Below are 23,372 nucleotides of genomic sequence, written 5' to 3' on the forward strand. Positions count from 1 at the left end.
ATAACATGTTAAGAATATGTAAGATTTTTATTGTATTTTATCTTAGAGGTAATATGGAACCACTGGCATTTACTTAGTAGTGGTAACATAGTCAGACCTATGCTTTAGAGAAATTACTTTGACAGCTGTGTGGAAAATTGAGGAAAGAACTGAAACAAGGAGACTGACTAGGTGGCCATTGTCATAGTCCAGGTAAAAGATAATGAAGGCCCAAACTAAGGTGGTAACTGTCTTAATGAAAAGGGGGACATACATATCCAAGTTACATTGTGGGAAAAGAAACAAGATTTTCCAATTGATTGAATATGCAAGGCTAGTGAATGTAAGGAATGGAAGATGTCACCAAGATTGACCAAGTTGGCCAAGTTGGTGGCCAGAAGGATGACTCTTGACAAAAGGACAGGTTTGTGGATAAATATAATTAGTTCTCTTTTGGATATGTTGACCTATTAGACATCTGGTTTGAATGTCCAATATGCAGTTGATGATATGAAATTGGAGCTTAAGAGAGAGACTAATCTGGATGTTGATCTGGAAATCAGCAATAGAGATGATTGAACCTGTAGTAGACTATGAGATGACTAAGACAGATTTTAGAGAAAAAAAGAGAAGAAAATCTAGGACAGAGCCTTTGAGGGATATGCACAGATAGTATGTATGGCTTGGTTGAAGATTCAGTAAAAGAGGAGACTAAAAAAGACAGGACATCCAAGAAAGTACTGTCACAAAAACCCAGAGAAGAGAGAATATCCAGAAAAAGGTTGTCAATAGTATTTTTAATGAAATATTTCAAATTTAGATTTTTTTTAATCCTTTAAAGTAGATGATTCTAGAATAATTGTAATAATGAAAACCAATATAAAGTCTTACCTGAATCCCCAGATATTATCCATTTTTTAAAAAATGATCCTATATAATATTTTTCTCTATTCTTTTTTTAGATAATGTTTGCTGATATGAAGCACAGTATGATAGGAAGCTATCGTAAGCCTCCAGATAAAATAACTGACCCTTCATTTATATACTCTGGAGAAGCACCTTGGAAACATCTATCCAAGAAATTACCTTTTTCTACTCCAAATACTCCTGGTAAGGCTAATGTTAAATACTTATTTTATATTATTATAATGTCTTAAGTGAAATTTATACTTGTAAGCTTTATATATACTTGTGATAAATTAGTGTTTCCAGACTTCTGACATATTTAATTTTAAAATTCAGGAGCAAGAAGTTGCATTTCCCCAAATCAGGCTATTCTGTGTTTTTCATTCCTTTTATTTATGTGTTCTTAAATAGTAATGACTATATATACTATAACTATAATAATAAGTAATCATTTTTTCTATGGCAGGATTATACTAAAAGTTTTTAGAAACTTAATGTAAAAACAACATTAGAAATGCATGGTTTATTATTGTTATAAATCAATTTTTTTCTATTTTATTTTTTATTTTAATAACAAATATCCACACAAGTTTTCCAAAGTTATATGATCCAAATTGTCTGTCTCCCTCCCCACTCCCAGAGCTAGCCAGCATTTCAATCTGGGTTATGCATCTGTTATCATGCAAAACATTTCCATAAAACCAAAACCCCAAAACATATACCCCAGTAAACAAATGATATGCTTCTGTCAGATATACTTTCATCTGCATTCCTACTCTAATGATTCTTTCTCTGGAGGTTTATAGCATTTTTTGTCATAAGTCCCTCAGAATTGTCCTAGATCAAAATCAATAGATTTTGACAGTGATTTAAAAATCTGTCAGTAAGCTAACTGATTTCCTTTATCTTTCTTAAAATACTTATAATACAACCATACCATTGTTGGGTTTTGTACCCAACAATTTTTGTACCCCATTTGTACCCCAAAGAGATAATATGGAAAAATACTTGTACAAAAATATTCATAGCCTCACTCTTTGTGGTGGCAAAAAATTAGAAAATGAGAAGATTTCCCTCGATTGGGGAATGGCTGAACAAATTATGGAATACTGTTGTGCTGAAAGGAATAATGAACTGGAAGAATTCATGTGAACTGGAAAAACCTCCAGAAATTGATGCAGAGCGAAAGGAGCTGAACCAGGAGAACATTGTACACTGTGGCACAATCAAACGTAAAGAACTTCTCTACTACCAGCAATGCAATGATCCAGGATAATTCTGAGGAACTTATGAGAAAGAATGCTATCCACATTCAGAGGAAGAACTGTGGGAATAGAAACACAGAAGAAAAACATATGATTGACCACATGATTCAATGGAGATATGATTTGGATTGTTGACTTTAAATGATCACTCTATTGCAAATATAATATGGAATCATTTTGAACAATGATACATGTAAAACCCAGTGAAATTGCTCATTGGCTCAGGGAAGGGGGAGGTAGGAGGGGAGGGAAAGAACATGAATCATGGAAACATGGAAAAATACGATCAATTAATTAGGATTTAAAGAAATGCTTATAATATTCTTCAGACTCTGCTTACTGTAATGGATATTTCAAAATATAACTTAATTAAGAAATATTAAGTTTAGTGGTATTTGCAAAGAACTGTGGCCTATAGTAAATATTCAGACATTGGAAAACATCAATGAACATTATTGGGTATTATTCAAATAGCTTCCCCCCCCCCCAAAGTAATAAATCCTTATCTTGTCTTATCACTATACTAATTATCTATCTATTCCTTTTCTAAGATGGGTTTTGGAGAGGTTGGTAGGGGGATGAGGGTTGCAATTTATATAACAATATTTACAGGGTATAAAACAATTTTGTAACAAGAAAAGCTTTCCATTGAACACAATGTCTAAGTTTATAGTGTAACAGTTTTCTTATCCTTAAACTCTTCTAAGTTATTATTTAACCCATCTATGATTTTAACAGAATTTTAACTTGTTTTTACTTTTAATGTATGTCTATCAAGTAATGTAATACAACTATCTTATTATTTCTAGCTGTTATCAAATTATGTTTAAGCTACCTATGTTTTAAATGCAATGTTAATTTTTATATTGAGAATCTATTTTAGTATGTTAGTATTCTTAGTTATCTATCCAACAACACTTATATATTTTATTCTTATGCTTTCCCTGCAGTAACTCGTTAAAAAAATTTTTTTAACTTCCCTAGTCCTTTCTGCACTTTCCCTATGTCTGATGTCCAAATTGTCTGCTAAATTGTTAGTATGCTACAGTATTTACATGGTTAGGGACTATTATTTACAATTCTACTCTACTTTTCCAACCTGTGTTACAAATATGTATAAAATTTACATTATTTACACTATTATACATTTGTACAAGCATTAGTTTTACATATCAGTGATAACCAGACAAGAAAATTGCTTGATCTTCTTATATGATTAAAACTTTATGGAACTTACAACTATTTACATTATAGACATATATACATTTTGTATTTACACAGTCTTCAGACACTCACTTATTTACATGAGGTCTAGGCATATTCATTTTGGAGATATTCATATTGCTAATATATTTGAGAATAACACTAATTTCTCACTCCACAGGAACCCCACCACGGGAATCAGCTTTACCACAGACTTACAGGCTCTGCTGTCTGTGCCTACACTTCATTGTGACATGCCCACCTTACTCCACCCAGGAGAAGGAGGAAGCACTCCCATTGGACTGCTGGGCAGGAGGGAGGGCGATGTAGTCAGGCTTGGGAAGAGGGGATGGGGAGCAGCCCAGTTGTGCCTCTCTCTGGCTTTCTAGTTAGAAATTCTGGTGAACTCTGTGCTGTAGGGATTGGGGCACTGGGTCCTTGGCATGCGTGCCCAGAGAGGGGTCTCTGTGAGCCATCTCTGGCACACACCCCATAGGTTTGCTATCATGGCTATATACTATATACTCATGTATGCTATATATAGTCTATATACAATATAGTATCTATAATATATACTACATATATACTTATACACATAGTGGCATTATGAGGATAAAAGAAAAGTCACATATATAAAGTGGTGAACACCAAAGTTATCCTATATGTCAGCTACTGTTATTTTTTCTTTTTAAAATTTAATAATTTATTTTCTCCAATTATATGTAAAAATAATTAACTTTCAGCTTCAAATTCTTTCCCTCTGTATTTCCACTCTCCCCTTTCTAAAATGGTAAACAATTTGTTGTAGGTTTTACATGTACAGTGAGGCAAAACAAATTTCCTTAGTCATGTTATGAAAGAAAAACAAACCAAAAAAAACCCTAGGAAAATAAAGTTTAAAAAAATATGCCTTGATATGTTTTCAGACTCCCTTCCATCAGTTCTCTCTGTGGAGATAGCATATTTCATCACAAATCCTCAGAAATAATCTTGAATCACTGTATTGCTAAGAATAACATAGTTATTCACAGTTGAACATCATGCAATATTGCCATTACTATGTACAATATTCTCCTAAGTCCACTCATTTCACTTTGTCTTGGTTCATTTAAGTCCAGGTTTTTCTGAGATCATTCTGCTCATCATTTCTTATAGCACAATAAGTGTGGTATTGTACTTCAGAGTTGTTTTAATTAAAAATCTCAAATCAGTTGTGATTTAGAGCACTTTCATATGACTATAGATAGCTTTGATTACTTCATCTGAAAACTATCTCATATTTTTTGCCCATTTATCAATTAGAGAATGCCTTTATATATTTGACTCCATTTTATGTATTTGAGAAATAAGGTGTTTATCAGACAAACTTGTGAAAAATTTTTTTCACAATTATGACTACTATGTATTTTCTTCTATAATATTTTCTTCTCTATTTATCCTACTCTCTTTCCTTCCAACCTGTCCATCCTCAAAATAGTTTAACTTCTGACTACCACCTTTCCCAATCCACCTTCACTTTTACCAGTCCCTGTCTTTTTCTTATTCCTTTCTTCTCTTACTTTCAAGCAAAAATAGATTTCTATACCCGACTAGGTCTGTATTTATTCCCATTTTAAATCAATTCCCGTGAGAGTAAATTTCAAGTGCCCCACCATCTTCCCATCCATTGCAAAAGCTCTTTTCATGCCTCTTTTATGTGAGATAACTTAGCCCTTCATACTTTCCCCTTCTCCTTTTTTCCCCTCTCCCAGTACATTCCTCTTTCTCCCCCTTTTATTTTTTATATATTATCCCATCATATTCAACTCACATCCACGCCCTCTATCTGTGTATACTTTTAACTGCCTTAATAATGATCAAGTTCTTAGGAGTTACAAGTATCATCTTTCCATGTAGGAATGTAAATGATTTAACCTTATTGAATTCTTTATTATTTCTCTTTTCCCTTTACCTTGTCATGCTTCTCTTTAGTCTTATATTTGAAAGTCTTTTCATTAGTAATGCTTAAAGGCCTTCTATTTCATTGAATATCTATTTTTCCCCTTGATAGATTATATTTAGTTTTTCTGGGTGCTAAAGTGATTCTTGATTGGTCCTCGGATGCTTTAATGTAGAAACTACTAAATCTTGTGATACTCTGACTGTATTTCCATATTATTTGAATTGTTTCTTTCTGACTAGTTCAATATTTTCTTGATTGGGAACTCTGGGGTTTGGCTATCCTACTCCTGGGAGCAGTCATTTTGGAAATCTCCTTTTTAGGAGGTGATCAATAGATTCTTTCCAATTTCACATATTACCCTCTGGTTCTAGAATATCAGTGTAGTTTTCCCTGATTATTTCTTGAAAGATGATGTCTAGTCTCTCTTTTTGTTTTAATTATACTTTTAGGTAGTGCAGTAGTTCTTACATTATCTCTCCTGGATCTGTTTTCCAGGCCAGTTGTTTTTCTAATAAAATATCTCACATTTTCTTATATTTTTTTCATTCTTTTATTCTGTTTTATTATTTCTTAATGTTTCATGAAATTGTTAGCTTCCACTTGCCCAATAATATTTTTAAGGAGTTCTTTTCTTTAGTGATTTTTTTCCTGCTCTTCTAATTTTTAGAGAATTATTTTCTCCAGTGAGCTTTTGTGCCTCCTTTTCCATTTGACTAATTCTGTTTTTTAAGAATGTTTTCCTTTGACAAAGTTTTGTACATCTTTTTCCACATGGCCAATTCTACTTTTTAGAAAGTTCTTCTCTTTAGTTAATTTTTGTTGACAAATGAAAAGCCTATTCTGTTTTTTAAGGTGTTAATTTCCTCAGTATTATATTTTTCTCCTTCACCAAGCTATTCACTTTTTTTTCATGATTTTTTTGCATTGCTTTCATTCCCCCCTCCCCCCCCCCACTAATTTTTCCTCTATCTTATTTAAGTTTTAAAATCTTTTTTGAGTTCTCCCAGGAATACTTTTTTTAGAATTATTGGTACCAATAATCCTGATACCAATTCATATTTTTTTCAGAGGATTTAACATAGCAGTGTTGATTTTGTTGTCGTCTTCTGAGTTTGTATTTTGAGCTTCTCTGCCATCATAATAAATTTCTATAGTCGGGTTCTTTTTTTGTGGTCTGCTCATTTTTCCAGCCTATTTCTTAAGTTTTTACTTTATACTAAAGTTGGTTTCTGCTTCTAGGATAGAGAGGGAACTATTCCAAGCTTCAGATTTTTGTGCAGCTGTTTTCAGAGTCATTTCTTCTCTGTATGTTCCATCACTCTAGTGCAAGCACCTAAAGCCTGCTGATGGGTCTACCTGCCTTAAGTCTTTTCCCATTTCAATGCATACTCTCTTTAGTCACTTAAATGATTTTTCTGAAAGGTCAGGTTTTACCATGTCTCCCCTCTACTCAGTAAATTCCATTAGCCTTCTATTCCTCCAGGATTGTAAAGTTTGGGTATTTAGGAGATGAGGAAGGGTATTTTGGAGAGGGTAGAGACAACACAGAGAGATGCACCAGTGACTAAATGACTCTTGGCTTCCCTTCTCAATTTCCTCTACTGCTGTGGCAAACAAAGGGGGTTCTCCGAAATGGTGGTAGTTCGGAGGCAGGAGCCAGCTTCCAGGGACAGGGAACCCTGTCCTAAGGGGGTTGGTAAGTGGGGACCCTGGTCAATGTGGCACAGGGCCCCAATATCCACAAGGCTGTAGTTTGTTCTTCCTCTAATAGAGGCTCTCAGACAACAGGAACCTTCTTTCTCTTCTGGGCAAGAGAAATGGAGGCAAGGCTTTTCCACAGGTTGGGATCTAGAGCTCCAAGTCTTTGTTTCACACTGGACAGAGTTCAGGGGGCAAAAGACCTTTCAGTTAGCAGTCTCTCCCACAATCCTCTTTTCTCACTCCAACTGTCACTCCCCCTCCCTTCACATTCCAAATGCTCTCTGCTCCATCTCAGTGGACCAAAATGCCAAAAACTTGATTCAGTTTTCCTTTCCACCGGATCAAGTACAAAAATCCTATTTGGCATTCAAAGTCCTTCATAATCCCTTCACAACCCCTTCTATTCTTCCAGTTTTCTTACATCATACTCCTTGCCATGTACTTTTTTATACAATGAAACTGGTCTTCTTCAGCTAATAAATGTTTATTAAGCACTTCTGTGAGCCAGGTATTGTGCTAAGAGTAGGGATATAGATGGAAGCAAGACTGTCCCTGCCCTCAAGGAGCTCACAATCTAATGAGGGAGACAATATTCAAACAAGTTATATACAAGATAAGTAGGAAATAATTAACAGAGGGAAGACACTAGAATGAAGAGGGATGAGGAAAGACTTCTTGTAAAAAATGGGAAGTTAGGTAAGTCAATAAGTGAAGTTAAGAAGGAAAGGCATTTCAGGTATGAGGGGACAGCCAGAGCAATTGTCTGGAACCAAGAAATGGAGTCTCTTGTGTGCGGAACATCCAGGAGACCAGCTTCACTGGATCAGATAGTATGCATTGGGGAGTGAAGTGTAAGAAATTTTCCATGCCTGGAAAGCTCCCCTCATTTCTATCATCTGGTCTCCCTGGCTTTCTCAAATTTCCAACTAAAATCTCATTTTCTACAGGATCCTCACCCAAGCCTGCTTAATTCTCATGTTGTCCCTCTGTTAATTATTTCCTATTTATCCAGCACATAACTTGTTTGTACATATTTGTTGTCTCTACCATTAGAATATGATCCCATTGAAGGCAGCAACTATCTTTCACCTCATTTTGTATCACCAGCAGTTAGCATAATGCCTGGCAAATAGTAGGTGCATCATAAATTTTTACTGATTGAATGATTCAAAACTGAGTTTGTAGAGTCCAAGCAGGTGTATATTTCTGCTTTTTTCTTGATGGACTTCACAACATATTCTCCATACTTGCTTATTTATGCATTGTGTAATAGGCCTTACAATTAGCAATATCATTATTATAAATAAGCAATTCCTCCTATTCAGACATTCATATTTTTAACTTTTTGGGGGGTGCTACGTAGGAAATCTTTTGTTAACTTGGTAATTTCAAATAATGTGCCAACCTTTTTTTTAAAAACCTTTACATTCTGCCTTAGAATCAATACTAAGTATAATTTCCAAGACAGAAGAGGGGTAAGGTTAGACATTTCGAGTTAAGTCACTTACCCAGGATCACTCTACTGGGATGTATTTGGGGTCCAATTTGAATCCAAGACCTCTTGTCTCTAGGTCAGACTTTATCCACTAAACCACCTAGCTACCCAGTTTTTTGTTTTTGTTTTTAAATACAATATTGACATTTTAAAAATTTTCTCACTTTTTGAATTAAAATTTATGGGTTTTTTTCCCCAACACAGCTCTTTTGTTGGCCCTGAAAACTCTTCAGGATAAGATTCAACAGCTAGTGATAGAGAGAGCACAAGCTGAAGAGAACCTGAGCGCTCTTTCCCGAGAAGCTGAACAGTATAAAAAAGCCTTGCAGGATGAAAATAATGAACGAGATCTGGCACACCAGGAACTGATAAAGCAGAGAAAAGGTGAGATTATCCCATAATTCTCAGAATTAGAACAGTTATTGGTGTTTTACTGATTTTACCTTACCTCCTCTTATTATCAACGGTAATAATAGCCTACTGCATGTAAATGACTTGCTCAGAAGTCACACTGCTAATTAGTTGTAGAACAACTAGCATTTAGGAGTTTTGAATCCAATATTCTTCATTATGTTTTTTTGTTTTTATTTAGTCATTACAGTTGTGTTCTGTGCTTTATGACCCCATTTGGAATTTTTGTGGCAAAGATATTAGAGTAGTTTGCTGTTTCCTTCTCTAGCTCATTTTATGGATAAGGAAACTAAGGCAAATAGAGTTAAGTAACTTGTCCCAATAAGTATTAAGTACGTCTAGATTTGATTTCAGATCTTCCTGATTCCAGACCCAGTACTTTATCCACTGTACCATTTAGCTGCCCTCTTCATTATACCAGATGTTATATAATATCATTGTTTTTTATATATATTTAGCTTAATTGGTTAAAGCACAGTTCTTGGACCAGAACCATTATTATCCCTATTGAGACCAGTTAGTTTTGATGCATTCCATGTTCATAGGCTAGAAATATAAACTATACCAGGCATGTAAACATAGATCATAAGTGGTATGGAACAAAATAACCTGTAAATAATTGCAAATTAGTCACATTACTGGAGGGAAATCCAATTACTAGTTCATAGGCTTTATTTTCATCATTATATACCAAGGACAACACATACTTCTACAATAATCTATATCGCTTAATGATTTCCATAGTAAACCTAAGGAGAAATAACCTATTTCTTATTTCTTATTTCAGCCATTGTGCTGGCCTCACTGTTATAATTTTCATTTAAAATGACTATTAAAATCATATAATGCCAATTATAAGGAAAGTTTGTGAGAATGGGGTACCAACTAATTTGCTTCTTTTTCTTTTTTATAGATATCAGTACACAGCTGCTTGCTGCCCAGACTCGTTGTTCTATTCTAGAGAAACAACTGGCACTTACAAAGAAAATGGTTTTAAATGCAGAACAGGAAAAGAATGTTGCCCTCGAACAACAGGTATATCTATTCTATATAAGGTCATAGAAAAGAGTTCAGAGTCTTAGAACTACACCTCATTCCAGAGTCATTTTGGTACATTCCGAGTGTCACATAATTTAAAAATTATAAAAGACCCCAAAGGCCATCTAACCCAACTCATACCGGAAAGGAAGCCGTACTTTAATACCCCTCCAAGTGGACTATCCAGTCTTAAATTTTATTATTCCTGTTGACTCCTTAGGAGCATAGGGCCCCAACCATCTCACGCCAGCGGACTTTGTTCTGGGCAACTTCCCCCAGCTGGGCCCATGTCATTCCGACTGTTTTTGTTTCATTTTTGGCAGATCTTCGCCAGGTCTGTTTTGGTCTTCCGACTTTCCTCCTCCCTGAAGGGTTCCAGCACAATGCTTGTCTGGCTACGTTGTCTTCCGGTTTTCGTAGCGTATGTCCTATCCATCTCCGGTCTTAAATAAAGACCTCTAATGAAAGAAGAACCTACTATTACTATTTCGCAAAGACAGCTTACTAATCATACTTCTCCTATCTTATACTTGTGAAATTATTTTTTATTTTATTTTTTAAATAACCAGTGTTAGCCTTTATATTTATCCCTGTTGCATTACAAATTACTAAATTCAGCCTACTTCTCTAGCCTGTCAAGATTTTTTGGGGTACCTGACTGTCATCAGTATATTAGCTTCCCCTCCCAGACTTGCGATATCTTAACATATTGATGAATATGTCATCTATATCTTTATCCAAGTCATTGATAAGGGTTAAATGTCATGGGGTCAAGGATACAATTTGTTCCACTAAAGAAAAAACCCAACTTGCCTAGTTGACATTGAATCATTTTTTTTAATAGTTCACCTATACCAGCACAAGTTCTGAATCTACCTAATTGTAATATCATCTAATACATCTTGTCCATAAAATTTGTGAGAAATGCTTTCTCAAATGCTTTGCAGTTGTCTGAATAAGCTGTAACATTCCTCTGACCTGTAAGTTTAGTTTCCCTTTCAAAAAAAAAAGTGTATAAGGTTAATTTAGCATTTTATCTATCATTTTCATTCCTATCTTTTGAGTAAGCTTCATTTCTTAATATATTCTCCTCTTTCTCCAGAGAACTCTTCCTTAAAACTAAGAATTTTTTTTTAATCCAATACAGCAAAACTAACTATATCAGTGTAAGGGGGATATGGGTTTGGAGCTGAACAAATATTAATTATCACAATTCCCCCCCCCCCACCGTGATCATTTGGGAGACTTGTCTCCCCAATCGATCATTTGATATAATCATCTCATACCCCTAAAAATCTTAACTACAATAGTTAGAGATAAGAGGTAGGTAGAAGAGATAGAAGGAGAGAGAGCAAAACCAATGTTTTGCTAGGTGCATTGACAAAATCAATTAGGGGGCAATCCCCTTTGGCATAAGAGTTTACAATTCAAAATAATTGTGTTTAATCCCCTCAAGTTCAATTATTTGCACCCCAAAGTTCATTTTGGATCATCTTGATTCAGTATAGATTTCTGCAGGCATCTTTTCTGGATCATCTTGAGTCAGTGTAGGTTTCTGTAGGCAAATAGTCCATTTTCTGGTTTCAAAGCATTAGCAGACTTCTTTTTCTGAAAAATTTTATCAAACAAAATTTTAAAAGTTGGATTTTTATAAAAATACAATACCCCCTGAAGGGGGTGTTGACCAACACCCAGATCAGCTCATAATACATCATTGAGTTATGAGGTGTATGAGTCAATTATCAAAAGAAAGATTGGTTCATTCTCAAAAGTAGGCATATTTTCTTTGAATCTAGCTAAATCTTGAGGGTCAAAGCATGTGTATGGTGTCTTATAGGCACCAACTCCCCATTTTTGCTTTGGGCTGCATCATTTTCTGTTCCTGCCTCTAGGTTCCCTGTTTGGTGATTAGTGGGAAAGGTAAGGGGAGGGTTTGAGTCAGCAGCAAGGCCTGGGTCCAGTGGAGTAGTGGGAGGAGCAGAGTCAGAGTGGGACAAAGACTCTGATAAAAGGACTAGATTTTTATGTAAAAGGGAAGTGTCATTCCCTGGTTTGATTTCACTTCATTCTCAGGGATAGGGGAGCCAGAATAAAGTGACTCCCCCTGTCCGAATCAATATGTGCAGGCAGGCCAAAATGCGGAATGATTTCTTTTGAATTGAAAAATCTATTGGTCCTGCTTGTACTGCAGCTCCGGATTCATGGAGTTCTGGCAGTTTGTGCTGTAATTCCTATATATAGGAAGCAATGGAAGTATCTCCTCCCAATAGTGATGTATACACAGGAGAAAAAGGCTTAGCCTGTAGAGAGGGATGTCCAAAAAGCATCTCATATGGTGAAATGTGTAAATCTCCTCTGGGCCTGCTTCTAAGATAAACTGAATCTGTAAAGTGACTTCCTTTTCATTATAGGAAGGTGATAATTAGATCTTAAAACAATCAACAAATACAATATATATGATAGGATATAGGGACTGAATTCAAGAATCCCTTTTTTTTTTTTTTTTTTTTTTTTTTTAACAAATTCCTATAGTTCATCATTGTGTGGCCCTTCTTCTCACAGAAGTGGCAGGTAAGGGATCGATAGTTAGATTCTTGGAGAGGAGCTATGGTGTCTCCCCATCTTTTCAGTGTTTCTCTTAGCATTTTAACTTCTGTCTTTAAATCCTATACTGAGTCACTATTTTCCTCACATCTTTGTGCACGGCCATTAAATTTATAACAGGCCCTTGTATTAGGGCCCAATTAAAGTAAAGTAAATTCTGTCCCATAAATCTGTAGGACAAAATGCAGTAATATTACTCTTACCCATTGGCAGCCAAGACTGTAGCAAGTTGCCATATCATACAGAGTGAAAGAGGAAGCAAGAAAATAACAGAAGATTGAGGGTAGTCGGCACAACCTTGGTGGTCAGCCAAATGTAAGGGGAGAAAGGGGTTTTTGGTTGAATAAATATTAATTATCACAATCAGTCAAGTTCAATTTTATATACAATGTTTCACTCCCTTAATACCCTGCCTCTACAAAGAAGGAAAGGAGGTGCAATAATATCTCTTCTTTGGGACCAAGCTTGGTCATCATAATTTCACAGGATTCAGTATTTTTTACTATTGTTCATTTCCATTATTGTGGTCTTTGTGAATTTTGTTTTTTTTATTTCTGCTTACTTCACTTTCCCTCTATAAATTTGTTTCCCAATGCTTCCCTTTAGTCATTATTTCTTAAATTGCAAACATTTTTACTATATTGATATATTACAGTTTGTTTATTTGTGACCTTCTATTACATTTTTGTTGTTTCCACATCTTTGCTACTACCAGAGAGGTAAAAGTCATACTGGCTCTTTGTAGTCCCATCTTTGTTAAATGTTTACTAGCCATCCCTTTAATGAGCTAATGTAGAATTTTCCTAGAAATGGAAGTTAAGTTTACTGTCATCGCCTGTGCCTTGTAGACTTTGCTTTCTTCCATGTTTTAGAAATTAGGGCATTTGCCTTTTTTCCTGTCCCACTGTACCTACTGTCATATTCAAATTCTGGGAGTTGTGAGTCTCACCTTGATTGACAGGTGAAGACAGTCGGAGACATCGGAATGTTCCCAGAGGCTGTAAGGACAAGAGGAAAGGCAGTTGGCCAGAGGATAAATACCCTGACAGCCATCTGACAAGGGGGTCTTTTGGTTTTGGACCCCTTGACCAGGAACCCTTGGTCTTGGACATTGATCTGATCTTGGAGCATTGACCTGTGGATCTGACCGTGGGTCCTCTGGTTCTCTCTGAATTCCCCCTAGATATTTAGACATCTGAACCATCATTAGATATTTAAGTATCCAGGCCAGGGTGGGAACCAGGAAGAGGGAAGGAGAAGAAGCAAAGGGAGGTAAGGGAGGTATTTCCTGACAGCTGTAGGACTGACATAACAACTGGCAATAAGAAGCTGAGAGGAATCATCGATATCTGTATCAACCAAGCAGATTGCTTTCTTTGGATTGGCCATGGCCAAACTGAGCCAGAGAAGGTGAAGAACAAGAGGTCCAGCATTACTAAAACAGCCTACAGTCCTGAGGGATTAGTGATCATAGCCATTAGTGACAGGGTCTCCTATCCCCAAACCGTTCCTGATTATTCCTTTCCTTTATTAACATCTATAGATAAAGTTTATTAAGTACCTTCCTGAACTTCACAACCCTTGGGGAGGGAGCAACGCAGTCAGATGAAAACGTTATCCAAGGCTAATAGAGCCCAATCAATCCAACCCCAGGTGGGACCTGAAAGGGTTACCCATCCCCCTGACCTTTAGGGATCCTGCCTGGGCTCTGTTATTGAGAAGGGCAGTTATTTTAACATCCAGCTGAGTGACAGGACTCTAGTGTTCCTGCACCAGGTATAAAGGGAATCCAAAGCACGGCTTCCCTGATTAATATACCCTATAATAACTAGAATAGTAGCTAAAGATACCTTCTTTATAACACTACTCACAAACTTTATTTTATTTATTTTTAAATAATAGCCATTTGTTGTTTTTATTTTTATTTTTTACATGTAAATAAAAATTTTAATAATCTTTTTCTGACATTTGGCAATTCATGTTCTCTCCCTCTCTCCCACTCCTCTCTCATCCTAAAGATCACAGGTAATAGGATGTAGGTTGTCCATGAATTATCATATGATACATATTTCCATGCTTGTCATATTAAGACATGTTTACACCAGAGGAAAATTTATGGAGAAAAGAAAGTAAAGAATGGAATGCTTCAATCTACTTTCAGACTATGTCAGTTCCTTCTGACAGTGAATAGCCTTTTTCATCTCTTGGGATTGTCCTGGATCCTTGCATTGCTTATAAGAGTTAATTCATTCACTGTTGATTATCAAACATTGTTGTTGTTATTGTATCCAGTGTTCTGCTGATTCTATTCATCATTATTTCATGTAAGTCTTTCCAGGTTAATAATAACAATTTGAACTAACAGCATATTTGTTGCCGTTACATCTTCACCAATACTTAAAAACTTTTCGATAACTCTGATGGTGTCTTAGCAGTCACACCTGCCAGTTCTTTCTGGGAATGTGGTTCATTGGAACCAGATGACTTGAATTCATTAAGAGTAACTTGGTGGGGGGCAGCTGGGTAGCTTAATGGATTGAGAACCAGGCCTAGAGATGGGAGGTCCTAAGTTCAAATCTGCTCTCAGACACTTCCCAGTGTGACCTTGGGCAAGTCACTTAACCCCCTTGTCTAGCCCTTACCACTCTTCTGCCTTGGAGCCAATACACAGTATTGGAAGGTAAGGGTTTAAAGGAAGATGGAAGGTAAGGGTTTTTTACGATTAAAAATAATAAAGAGTGATATATAATAATATAAATTAGTATTTTAATTAAAGCCATGCTGATAGGGATAAAATCATTAGACCACGTGCCTGTAAGTATTCAAACTCCTGCCTTAGCCATTTTACCTTTCTTACCTTCATGTGCTCAGGTAGCTAAAGAGAGCGACTTCCTCCTCCCCCGGAGATTTAACCCCTCTCTTACATCATCATACTTCCTGTATGCCATGAGGAATCATGGGAAATGTAGTTTCAAAGTCTCTCACGTGTACATAGAGAATATATATACTTTTAGATGGCATTTCCCAAATTCCAATTAACAGGTTTAAAGGAAGATGGAAGGTAAGGGTTTAAAATAATAATAATAATAATTTTAAAAGAGTAACTAGGTGCTCTTACGTACTTCATGTTAATCCTTGCTATAGACATCCTGTTAGCAACTTCTGTTCTTTTGTTTCCAGTGGGGGGGGGGGAGCAGAAGTAAAACCAGATTTGAGCAGCTCTGTGTTCTCATCATTTTGCAGGTATCCCTGTCACATCCATCCTAAGCAGCAACTCCGTCTCTTTGTGGATCTTCTTTTCCTCAGTACAAGTGGTTTTGTTTGTTTTTAATCTTTTCTTGTCCTTATCAGCCTCAGATCATTCTGGGCTTTAGTATTCTTGATATGTTCTTAAAACATATAGTTATATTTATCCTCAATGTTATTGATACTTCCTTCTATCTTTTCTGCTTTTTTAAAAAAATTCTTACCATCTGTCTTAGAATCAATCTTTGTATTGGTTCCAAGGTAGAAGAGCCTAGGCCAGTGGTCGGCAACGTTTGGCTCTCAAGCCATATCTGACTCTTTTGAGGGCTGGATATTTCTCTTTCTGCAGGAGCCATAAAGTCAATTTTTTTTCAGGCGCTGTTTCAGGAGAGTGCACTGTGAGCACTGTATGGCTCTCACGAAATTACATTTTTAAAAATGTAGCATTTATGGCTCTCACGGCCAAAAAGGTTGCCGACCCATGGCCTAGGCAATGGGGGTTAAGTGACTTGCCTTGGGTCGCATAGCTAGGAAATGTCTTGAGACCACATTTGAACCCAGGACCTCTCATCTTTAGGCCTGGCTCTCAATCCATTGAACCACCTCACTGCCCCCCTCTACTTACTTTTTATGTCAATTTTATTCTGTATATAGCAGACACCAAAGGAAAAAATAAAGAGCATTTCTACATATACAGTAGAAGAGAAGACTTTTTGAGAGTATGTGAATCTGTACATATAGCTTGTTTTTTCTAAAAGATTTATAATAGGTTCACTATGTTGCTTTGAGAATTGTTCTGTTTGTCTGATTTGAGTTCTCTTCTGAACTTCCTTCTTGAATGCTTGTGTGCATTTTATTTTAAATGCTTCATTGATCCTATTCTTTTATGTTTGGCAGCCTTGCACCATTTCTTATAGCACAATGTTATATTACATTTATATAAAACAGTTTCTTCAGCCATTCCCTAGTTGATAGGCACCCACATTATTTCCAATTCTATCCCACAATAAAAAAGAGTTGATATAAATATTTTATATAAATGAGTTCTGTTTCCTCTTTAATTCCTTTTGGATATAGGCCTATACTGGCTTAAATGGATTCATTGTTTAGTAATTTTTCTGTGTATAGTTCTCTAATTGTTTATGATTTGGAGAATCTATACATATGGCTCTTGACAGCTTAGATTTCTTCTTTTGAGATGACTGCCTCTTTATATCCCTTGGTCATTTATCTACTACGTAAAGCTTTTATTATGTATTTCTTACAGTTTTTCTTAAACTACATCTCTTGGATAGAGACTTTTAAGAGAGAAGCTTGCTGCAAAGATTTTTATCCAGTTAACTGTTTCCCTTCTAATTTGAACTCCCTTGGTTTGTTTTGTGTAATCTTTTTAATTTTAAGTGATCAGGGTTGTTCATTTTGTCTTCTGTAATCCTCTCTTCCTTACTTGATTGTGAACTCTTCTCTCATTCATAATTGGGAAAGGTATTTCCTTCCTTATTTCTCTAATGTATTATCTGACTTTTTTATATCAAGAATCCATTTGGCTCTCATCTTGATAATATAGAGTGAGATCTACTGATCTAAAGCTAATTTCTGTCAGACTACTTTCCAGTTTTCCTAGGTTTGATCAAGGTGATATATTTGGGTATATTGAACTTTAATTCTATGATATATAATTGCTTCTAAATTTTATTTATCTGATCTATTTAACTTTTCTACCTTTTTAATCAATACCACATAATTTTTATGATTAATGCTTTGTACTATCATTTTATAGCCACTTCCCACTTTTTTTCATCATATTCCTTTAAATGTTTGACCTTTTGTTCCTTCAGATAAATTAATTTTTCTTGCTCTATAAGGCAATTCTTAGATAGCCTGACATGATGCTAAATAAGTACATTAATAAGTGCACTGTTATTTTATTAGCATTTGGCCATTTTAAAGGACTGGCTGAATAAATATGTGTTAAACTACCAAAGACAAAATTTTTAATTTGATATTAATGATGTTTGTAATGACAAATCTACCTCTTATGAAAAGAAACCAGATTTGTTTCCTCTAATAATATAGGACACATTTTTGTGTTATATTGCTAAAGTGTATGCATGATTTTTAAAAAATAAGTTTTTCTTGATGTCTTTTATTTTTAAATTCATCATAGTTTTTCCCCATGTGTGAAGGAAATTATTGAGGGGACTCTGATCGAGAGGATAGAATTGAAACTCTTGTGCCCTTCCTCTGTAGTTAGCAGGAAAAGCCAGCAATTAAGGCAGAGGACAACAAGGCAGGCAAGATCTTCCCTGGGTGAATGTCCCCTGGGTGGCCCAGGCAAAGAAGAAAGGGTGACAGACAGTTGTCTCATGAGGCGTGACATGTGAGAGTCAGTGGAAGGAAAGTTTGATAAACTGAGGTGAGACCAGATTTCAGGCTCTTGACTTCCATGTTGGTACCAATGGGGGAGGGCGGGGTGCCACATGGCTGCTATGGAACAGCAAGCATAATGGGGAAACTAGATTAGGGTAAAACTTTTCTAAGTAATCTACCTCCACTCTGTTTCATCCTTCTCCCCTACTCCTTTATGATTAAATAAAATCATTGAGTCATGGCCAGACTCTCAATTTTAATTTCAAAACCCAGTAACATTTCCTCTCCTCTTCTCAGAGAGCCATCTCATGTAACAAATAGTATTTTTAAAGACAAAAAAGGAGGAAAGATTCCCACAATCATGGTGTTGAAAAAGTCCAAAAATATGTACAGTGTACAACTATGGACCTCCCAGCTTCATAGAGGGGTGGGATAGGTGCGTCTTCTCATGTCTCTTGACTCAAACTAATTTGCCACATTTACTTTTGATTTTTTTGTGTGTAGTTCTTTCCATTTACATTGTTGTAGTCACGTATATTGTTTTCAAGCTCTGCTTTACTCTTTATTAGTTTATGTAGATCTTTCTGTGCTTCTCTGTACTTGTCACATTATTTCTTACACTGTAGTAATATTCTGTTACATTCATGTAATACAATTTATTTAACCATTCCCTAGTAAAGTGATGGTGAACCTTTTTGGATTGAGTGCCCAAATTGCAAACTGCATGGAGAAGGGGAGAAGAGCAACCCCATATTGTGTCCCTCTAGCTTTCTTTTAACAAACTCTGGTAAACTCTGGGGTGGGGCAGCTCTGGGTGTCATCTGTCCCCTCCTGTCCCACCCCAGCCTTCCACTCATGTGCTATAGGTTCACCAACATGTCCTTAGTAGCTGGGCATCTTACCGATTTACTAATTTTTTGATAATGCGAAAAGCAGGCATGTGATTTTTATATGTTTGCAATATGCTTTGACTCCTCCAAAATTGTATAATTCCTGAACCATAACCTTCAGTTGCTAATTTCATTTTTTGTTTTTATTTTTTCCATTTTCAGCAGGAAAAGGATCAGAATCAGATGAAGCTGAATGCAAAACTTGAAAAGCTTGAAGTCTTAGAAAAGGAATGTTTCAGACTAACAACTACTCAGAAGACAGCTGAGGTAAGTTTCTCTTGTTTCTTTGAAGTGTCAATGTAATTGTTCTTTAGTATAATTGGTATTGAAAGAAAATGTACAGTGAGGATTAATATTAAATTTATCAAACTCCATTTGTAACTTTTAATAATTCGCATATGAATTCTGTCCACAGAGATAAAAAGCTAATGTGTTCTGTTATTGAATGAGTGTGAAATTTTAATTTTGGCATTTGTTCCAAAGATGGCAAGGCATTTCCATTTCACAGCGAATGTGATTAATGAATTCTAGAGTGTTCATTATTTCTTTTTCACTGGAATCAGCAGAATCCTTACTTCTTCCTTTCTATTCAAAACCCACCCATCTGTCAAGATCCTGGTCAAGCCCTACTTTTCCTCCACGAAAACCTTCTCTAACTTTCAGTGAGCTCTACCTTTTTTTAATGTGTATTTATACATAATTTGTTAATGGAGAACTTCATTATATACTGTTTTCCCACAAACATCTTGCATTTTACTGCCTTTGTCCCTACTTTTCTCAATACTTAGTATGTCTTCTATCAGAGTATTAACCCACCTTTTAAGTTCAACTTGAATACTACCTCATCTATAAAACCTTGTCCTGGGATCTCTTTCCTTCTTAGATTTCATAAAACTTCTCATTTGTTATTTTTATGAGATGCTATTTGGTTTGTATGCAATTTGTACACATGTTATTTTCCTCTTGCCAGATTATAAGCTCTCTGAGGGAAATGATCATGTTTTGTCTTAAAGTTTTTATCTTCTCTAATACTAACTTCTTATTTTAACATAATAACTTAATAAGTGGTTGCTTTTTAAAAACGTAATTATTTCATTGTTCTTGAATTCTTCCATGTTTCTTTTTTTTTTTAAACCCTTAACTTCTGTGTATTGGCTCCTTAGGTGGAAGAGTGGTAAGGGTGGGCAATGGGGGTCAAGTGACTTGCCCAGGGTCACACAGCTGGGAAGTGTCTGAGGCCGGATTTGAGTCTAGGACCTCCCATCTCTACGCCTGACTCTCAATCCACTGAGCTACCCAGCTGCCCCCTTCCATGTCTCTTATTCTTGTCTCCCCAAGTAAAGGATTATATGTTTTCCTCATATATCCTCCACTGTATCTAACACAATGCTAGTCATATAGTACATGCTTAATAAATTGACTATTGGGATATGTTGAGTCCCTGTCTGAAATAGTAAGGTCCCTAGATCCATCATTATGGTAAAAGATAGACTTGATCAATCACGCATAGTTTGAATACATACTCCCTCATCTCCCTCCCTCTCTTTTGTTATTATTTGTAATACAGATTAAGAAAGCACAAAAATAACAAGAAGAAAGCCAACAGAAATCTTGGCAATTCTTTTCATTCCTTTTTTTTCTTTTTGCATTAACTTGAAATAAATGTAAAAATCCCAATTCCTTGGAATAGATTTAGTTTAATTTGAATTTTTTAAATTGGAAATTCTTGTGTGTAACTCAGTCATTTTCTTATATAGGAAAAGATTAAATATTTAGAAGAAAAGCTTATTGAGGAAGAACATCAGCGTAAGCTGGTTCAAGACAGAGCTGCTCAGGTAAAATAGACAGCTACTCATTTTGATTCTAATGTGTGATATATTTGATTATATATTTTCTGTTTTCTTATTGAGATAAAATAAGGATACTTATTTCTTCCTCTTCTTTTAAAAATGATAGTCTTTGTCTAACAACAAAATAGCCAATCAACAAAGAATTTCTATATACTACAGATTCTCTATTGAACACATTACCCAAAACAGCTCTTAGGATAGATGATTTCCATTTCATATGACATATAAATGTTTTAAATTGTGTATTGCTTTATAAATTCAGAACATAGAGATTACCAAGAAATTTGTCTGTTAAAGTAATGAAGAATATCTTATATATTTTTCATTTCTGTCTCTAAAAGCAAATTAATCATCTTGAGTTGTGATAAGGCATTTTAGTGATATTCATTTTTATAACTATAAGTGAGGATCTGATCTCATGTTTTTTAAGAAAATAGTAGCAAATCATTATTATGGTTATTGATGCAGCTTCAAACTGGACTTGAGATCAATAGAATTTTAATGTCTTCAGTTCTACCTTCACAACTAATCAAGAGAAAGAAATCTACAAAGGTAACTGTATGTTTACCTTAAAAATATAGGTATATAATTGACAACATTGGATTATGTGCTGTTATTTCTATGCTTATAGCTTTATAGTTTTCAAGTCATGGAATATTTTGTTTAATTAAGGAATACTTGGTGGGTATTTAATTGTTATTTTTGACTGGGTAAAGTTAAGAGAAAAAGTAGTTTCCTTTTATCATATGAAAATGTAGCACTTTATATTTCCATTACTCTCTACAACTTTAATTCGGTCTAACATGTATAGATCTCTGTTATGACTAATTATTCTTTACTTGATTTGATTCTTAATGTGAGACTTTTTTAAAAAAAGAATTATAGTTCAGTGACCTATTAGAATTTCTTCCCTTTTTTGGAATTTCTTAATTGATAAAATTTTTACATCCTGAAAAGTATATTGACAAAAAACTGTTAAACAAAAGTACCTGATAGTGTGAATGTGATTCACAGTACATGCCACTTTTCTTTTTTATAGCTTACTACTAAATTTTTAATAATTTGCTGCCAGTATTATTGTATTCATCCTTAAGTTTATTGCCTTTCAGTGGGCTTTCCATTCAGTAGATTTTATATGCCTAATATGTGAAAAGCAAAAACACTATATCATAGTAGCAGCCAACCTTGGAGTTAGCAATCAGTCCACTAGTACTCATTAAACATCAACTATGTTTTAGGTGTTGTGGTAGGTGTGTAAGTGATATAGATACCCTGAATGAAAGTCTGTGCTCACAACGATCTGACAAGGGAAACAAGTTCATATGTATATATTGGAAGAATAAATGTAAAAGGAATACAAAGTAGTTAGGTAAGTATGGCACTGTTGTTTGAGGAGATGAGAAAAACTTCATATAGAAGGTAATATTTGAAAAATATATTTAAAGAAAAGGGGAATTCTGTGATGTGTAGGTAAAGAGAGAATACATTTCAGGCATGAGGATCAGCCATTATTAAGGCCTGAAGTCAGGAGAATCTGGATTCAAATCTGGCTTCAGATTCTTCCTAGCTTTGTGACCCTAGACAAGTTAGTTAACCCCAGTTGCCTAACCCTTCTTGCTCAGAAGAGCCTTGAAACTAATATTTCTATCAATTCTAAGAGAAGGTAAAGGTTAGGGGAAAAGAAGGTCCAAAGTCAGATGGAATGTCAGATTAAGAAATGCCAAGAAGGCCATTTTTGGCTAATTATCAGCATGTAGGAGAGGAAATAATATACACTAAGCCTAGAAAGATTGATTGGCAGTAGTTTATAAGGCTTTAAAAGCTAAACAGAAGAGTTTATATTTTATCCCAGAGGCAATAGGAAAACACTGGACTTGGCTGAGTGAGCAAGTCATGTAGTTAGATCAGTACTTAATGAAAATTATTTAAGCGCAATATGGAGGACAGATTGGAGTGGGGGAAATATTTGAGTCAGTGAGATTAATTAGGTGGCTATTATAATAATCTAGTCAAGAGATGATAAAAAAAAATAGAGGCCATTCAACCAAGACCTATTCTCATTTCACCTGTCTCACATGAAGAGGTGGTCCTTTTCTTTGCCCCAGCAAACCCCTCTACATGCATAAATAAGCTCATTCCATCCTGTCTTCTCCAACAGATTTCTTGTGTCTTAAATTCTCTTCCTTTTCATTTCCTGGATTCCTTCAAGACCTAACTAAAATTCTACTTTCTACAGGAAGCCTTTTCTGACTCCATCTTAATTTCAGTGCCTTCTCTCTGTTGACTTTCCAACTTATCCTATATATTATTTGTTCTTAAAGGAATTACTTCAAAGCAGGGACTATCATTTACCTGTCTTTATGTTCCCCAGAGCTTAGCACAGATCCTGTCACAAAGTAGGTGTTTAATAAATGTTTTTTGACTGATTGAAGTAAGGTGATAACCATGTGAGTAGAGAGAAGGGATTGAATA

At 35.3% G+C, this 23,372-nt stretch overlaps 1 protein-coding gene across 2 annotated transcripts in view; it reads left to right on the forward strand.

Moving 5' to 3' along the window:
* The first annotated feature begins 944 nt into the window (after positions 1–944).
* Positions 945–23,372, forward strand: part of CEP57L1 (centrosomal protein 57 like 1) — a 28,625-nt gene continuing 6,197 nt past the window's right edge. The window contains exons 1-6 of one of the 2 annotated variants that reach the window (XM_044674335.1): positions 945–1,089; positions 8,696–8,875; positions 9,816–9,937; positions 19,213–19,317; positions 20,808–20,885; positions 21,369–21,452. In XM_044674335.1, coding sequence (XP_044530270.1) covers positions 945–1,089; positions 8,696–8,875; positions 9,816–9,937; positions 19,213–19,317; positions 20,808–20,885; positions 21,369–21,452 — 714 coding nt within the window. The remainder of the gene's footprint in view (positions 1,090–8,695; positions 8,876–9,815; positions 9,938–19,212; positions 19,318–20,807; positions 20,886–21,368; positions 21,453–23,372) is intronic. The other variant, XM_044674336.1, reaches the window with a different exon arrangement.

This window comes from Gracilinanus agilis, chromosome 4, assembly GCF_016433145.1.
Source record: "Gracilinanus agilis isolate LMUSP501 chromosome 4, AgileGrace, whole genome shotgun sequence".
Lineage (NCBI taxonomy): Eukaryota > Metazoa > Chordata > Mammalia > Didelphimorphia > Didelphidae > Gracilinanus > Gracilinanus agilis.